A 4688-nucleotide genomic window follows, 5' to 3' on the forward strand; every position below is an offset into this window, starting at 1 on the left:
GCCTCTATCAAAAAGAAAACATGGGGACCTGAAATCAAAATCTGGAGTTCCCAGTCATGGCAACAATTGCATGATAAAACGGGGGGAATCTGGGCCCAGAGCTCCCACCTCTATATCGCAGTTATGTGCCCCTGTATCCCAAATCGACGATGCATTAACCCCTCCTCATTCTACAATGAAAACCTGAACTTTTTTATTTGAAAGAGTAAGAAACCTGAACTCAATCCATCACTTAGACAGGCAAGCCAATAAATTATCTTGCACACACGGAAGACGTCGAGCCCATAGCATGCAGCTTAATGAACTCGGAAGAGCAGCAACAACCGAAGCAGATGCAGTCTCAATAGATCCCCGTCCAGTTACATAGGCTACGGTCTTTCCAGGTGCAGGAGGAGGTATAGGCTGTTGGAGGTTCCCAAAAACTAGAGCACAAAGAGTTGATGAGGGAACCGATATACATTTTTCCTTCCTGTACAAGATATGATCAGGAAGTTTTGATCAGGAACAACCACATATGAACGTCGATTAGCAGACAATGATACACAACCGTGCAAGCTGGGGCTCCTGATATTCTGATCGATGCTATTTTTACACTTCGGGAGTAGAGTACATATGAAAAACACATATCTACTGTTGTTCAGACGTAGTTGAAACTGCAGCATAATCATATTTGACGTCTACAGTGTTGCCATCTTGGGAACCGCGTTCTCTCCAACTGATCTTCCACATCTGGAGTAAGCTTACCCTGCATGACAGAGGAAAAAACATTATGGATACATAGATGCAAGGCCTATTCAATGTGGTGAACTTGTTGTGAAAACTACATGCACATGATGAATGCGAACATTGATTTCTGGAAGTGAACCAGAGTAGTATTAGTTTGAATAAGCAGAAGCGCATCATGAAAAGTTTGGTAAGAGCTAGCCGTGCAAGTTTCAGTTCATGCTAAAAATATCAACAATTTAACTGCAGATGTCTTATTCTGGTATCATTCTAGTAACCAAAGTGAACAAAAACCAACCTCATAAAGAGCGAAAACATCAAAAATTTGGTAAATCAGTGGAATGGCAATATTATTGATATTTGGTAACACATGGTGTATTTGTATGCTCAAAGCAGAGCGAGCAATACCAACATCGGATTAAAGTGGTTGAATCGAACTAAAACTTTACAAAAATAGACTCAAGCGATGCATTGAATAAGCTGATAAATACCTGTCAGGTTCAATTGTCCTCTTTGCCAACATGAGAGTCAAGAAAACAGGAACCATCGCAGCACATAGATGTTTAAGAGTATGTCCGCTAACAATGTCATGTGTCCACCTATATATAGGTTTGTCCGCTGCCTCTTCTACTTTGGCAAGAAGGTAAAATCCTGAAATCAATTTGAAAAATCAGAACAGAAGTATCTTTGAGCTTAGAAAACCCTCGCAAAAAATGTGCTTAGAAAAAATGTTTGCAGTGGCCTATGTTTAAATTGCGCTTTAATAAATGCTTCTGCATAATTCATACTTGTACCAACTTCATCAAAGGCCAACAACCGGAAAACAGCAATTCATTCACATTTATATTAGTTGGACTGTTGACTGTTTTATAAATTTCTAGGTAACATCAGACATGACTGGGGAAACAGAATCATCTTGGTACCGGTCAATGGTATTGAGAGCATAAGAACTTAAGAAGGGGAACATTACAACTTTCAGTGAGTTTTCTATGAATTTCAAGGTAACTATTGTTTATAACCAAGCATCATCAGTACAGACTGCAAAAAGAAAAAGGTATCACCAGTTCTTATGCTGTGAGAAAACCGACTATGAAATAACCCAGTCATTAACGCGAACAACATATAGCTATCTGCACAAACAATGGAACTGCATACACCGTGATGATATTGAGAGACAATTACACTAACCTGCTGCCCACAACCAGTAGCTTGAATGTGTATACATTGGTGGAATAACTATAGCCATCACAGGTATTACAATGCATGGAACAAACTGGATTACCGCATATGGCCGAAGGTCATCAAAGAAACTACACAACAGAGTAGACAGTTAAGTTCAAGGAAGCAAATATCCCTGACAGAAGGACAGATAAACAATCGAAAGATCTTGCCTCCAGTACAGGATGCTCAGTGCACCAGCAATAACAAGGGGTGCAAGGGACTTTGTTCCTGCCCTATCATCAACCCTTTCAATGATGAAAATGGCCACGATAGACGTGAAAGCAATCGTCATCTAGACAAACAAGCCCGTATGTCAGCGCTCGAAATATTTAAAATCAAGAAAGAAGGAGCAACTCCTAGGGTCTGGGGACTATACACTATGTACATGTCATGGCACCAAGCTAGGGACTATACATTAGAGGAGATGATGATGTAAATATCACGATGCTGAATATTAGATCTACAGCACAGAAGATCTAGGAAAGACTCACAGGCAATCTGTCCCAAACTAAGGTGGCATCGTTCGGGTAGAGATGGTAGTAGGATGAACCAACACCGACAGCAGTGACACCAGCATAGAAGAGTGTCCAACTCCAGAGCTCCCCCTGTGAGCTGCCAGCAGGATCAACATCAGAGTGTTTCAAATCTCAATTTGAGTCAGAACAGGAACCAAAATTGGTAAGAGCATCGAGTCTGCACCATAGCCTGAAGTAGTTTTTGTAGTGGCACAGGATGAGCCCAGCGAGACCAACAAAGAGGAAAGGGATATTTGAGAGCACATTCAATGTGTTAGGGATCCCTGCAAAACAGAACAAAACAAAACAGTATCGATCAGTACCAAGCTATTTCCCCACATTATTTTGCTCCTGGTCTGTACCATTGTTCGTTATTATCGTTTAACAAGTATGCCGAGTGCTCAAGCACTCGCATTAGCAGCCAAATTAGCTGATATAATCAAAGCAAAGCATACAATGCTGACCAATCAAAAGCATTTCCCTCGTGTAGCAAGCAAAAAATAATTTAGCCGAACCTATGCTTGACTCGCTCCCCAAATTCCCCTCCTATCAGCTCAACCGTGTCCGCTGGTCTCACTAAATCACAAATATAAATGGCTAAAACAGCAGGGTTCATGGGCACCACACAGTAGGGATGCAGATGCGGGTCCCGCTAGTCCCGCATAACATGGTAAGTTAGTTCAAAATAAACTGACAGCTCTAAACTCTCGTAATGAAGGGATGAGATTCTGCAAAGCTGGATGCGGGATGGGTCGGGCGCCACTCTGCACCCCTACCACACAGCTAATATAACCGAAGCAACAGATAGTGCTGGCAATCAGAAGCATTCCCTCTGTAGTAACCAGAAAAACAAATGAGTGGAGCCTAATTTTGGCCGAATCTACACTTCATTTGCTCACAAATCCCGCCTTGGCAACTTGATGCTATCAATCACTAACCTAAGAGAATAAAAAAGCAGAATCTGGTCAGATGGGTTTGCTCGTCATCTGTACCATTATTTGAACCTAACATTCATCGAGTATGCAGAGTGGCCAAGCAGTCACGTTAGCAGCCAATTTAGAGGATATAATCAAAGAAAAGCATATAACGCTGACCAATCAGATTCGTGTACTAACCAATCAGAAGCACTCCCTTCGAGTACTAACCAAAAAGTATACAGTTCACTCGCTCCCCAGTTTCCCCTCTTCTTGCCTCAATCGTGTTGGCTGGTGTCGCTAAATCACGAATTTAATCTAAGGGACTAAAAACAGCAGGATTCGTGGGCAGCGCACAGCTAGTATAACCGAAGCAACAGATAGTGCTGGAAATCAGAAGCATTCCCTCTGTAGTCTGTACTGATAACCAAATCAACATATGGATGGAGCCTAATTTTAGACGAATCCACACTTGATTTACCCCCAAATCCCCCCTTGGCAACTTCATTATATCAATCACCAACCTACAAGAACAAAACAGCAGAATCTGGTCACATGGCTTGGCTCAAGATCTGTGCCAGCCATCACTCGTTATGACCCTTCATCAGGTATGCAGAGCGGCCAAGCAAATGCATTATCAGCCAATTTAGCTGATACAATCAATCAAAGCAGCAGACATAACGGCCGGCCAATCAGAAGCATTTGCTTGGTGTGCCAGTAACCAAAAAGCACACCAAGGTAGCATAACTCAGCCAAACCAGCGCTTCACTCGCTCCCCAATCTCCCCCATCTGGCTCTAACCGTGTCCGCTGGACTCGACAGATCACGAATCTAAGATAAGAGACTAAAAACAGCAGAATCTGCGGCAGCGTGCAGTGCGGAGTCCGCGCCCCCAAACCCTCCGCCCTCGGCCGAGGCAGAGGCAGAGGCAGAGGCAGAGCCCGGCTCGGGGGTGAAGATTAAGGGGAGGCGATGCGTGGTACGGGGAGCGGGGGTTGGGGTTGGTTACCGAGGAAGAGGTCGCGCTGGTCGGCGAAGTCGTGGTAGTCCTCGTCCTGCGGGATGGCGGGCGTGACGAGCATGAGCACCACGAAGATGGCCGCCGCCGCCGCCCACGCCACCCACTTCTTCCTCCACCACTCGCCGTCCATCGCCGCCGCCCTCCCGCCGCCAAGCTTCTCCCCTTCTCCTCCCCCCTCGGATTTCTTCCCCCTCCTGTCCTCTTCCGACGACGATTTCTTTCTTTTTGGCCTTGGGGAGTTCGTCCCCTACACGGCGCTCGGCTTGACTTGAACACTTTTTTCCATCGGAGACG

The 4688-nt window shown here is 44.6% G+C and overlaps 1 protein-coding gene across 1 annotated transcript; it reads right to left on the reverse strand.

Moving 5' to 3' along the window:
• Positions 1-276: 276 nt before the first annotated feature.
• Positions 277-4688, reverse strand: LOC109738869 (uncharacterized). Its single transcript, XM_020297973.4, has 7 exons — positions 4383-4688; positions 2644-2743; positions 2436-2556; positions 2115-2236; positions 1912-2033; positions 1215-1374; positions 277-745 (listed from the first exon to the last, which is right to left on the reverse strand). The coding sequence occupies exons 1-7, from the start codon at positions 4522-4524 to the stop codon at positions 628-630; spliced, it is 885 nt and encodes a 294-aa protein (XP_020153562.1). The 5' UTR covers positions 4525-4688; the 3' UTR covers positions 277-627.

This window comes from Aegilops tauschii, chromosome 3 (genome assembly GCF_002575655.3).
Source record: "Aegilops tauschii subsp. strangulata cultivar AL8/78 chromosome 3, Aet v6.0, whole genome shotgun sequence".
Lineage (NCBI taxonomy): Eukaryota > Viridiplantae > Streptophyta > Magnoliopsida > Poales > Poaceae > Aegilops > Aegilops tauschii.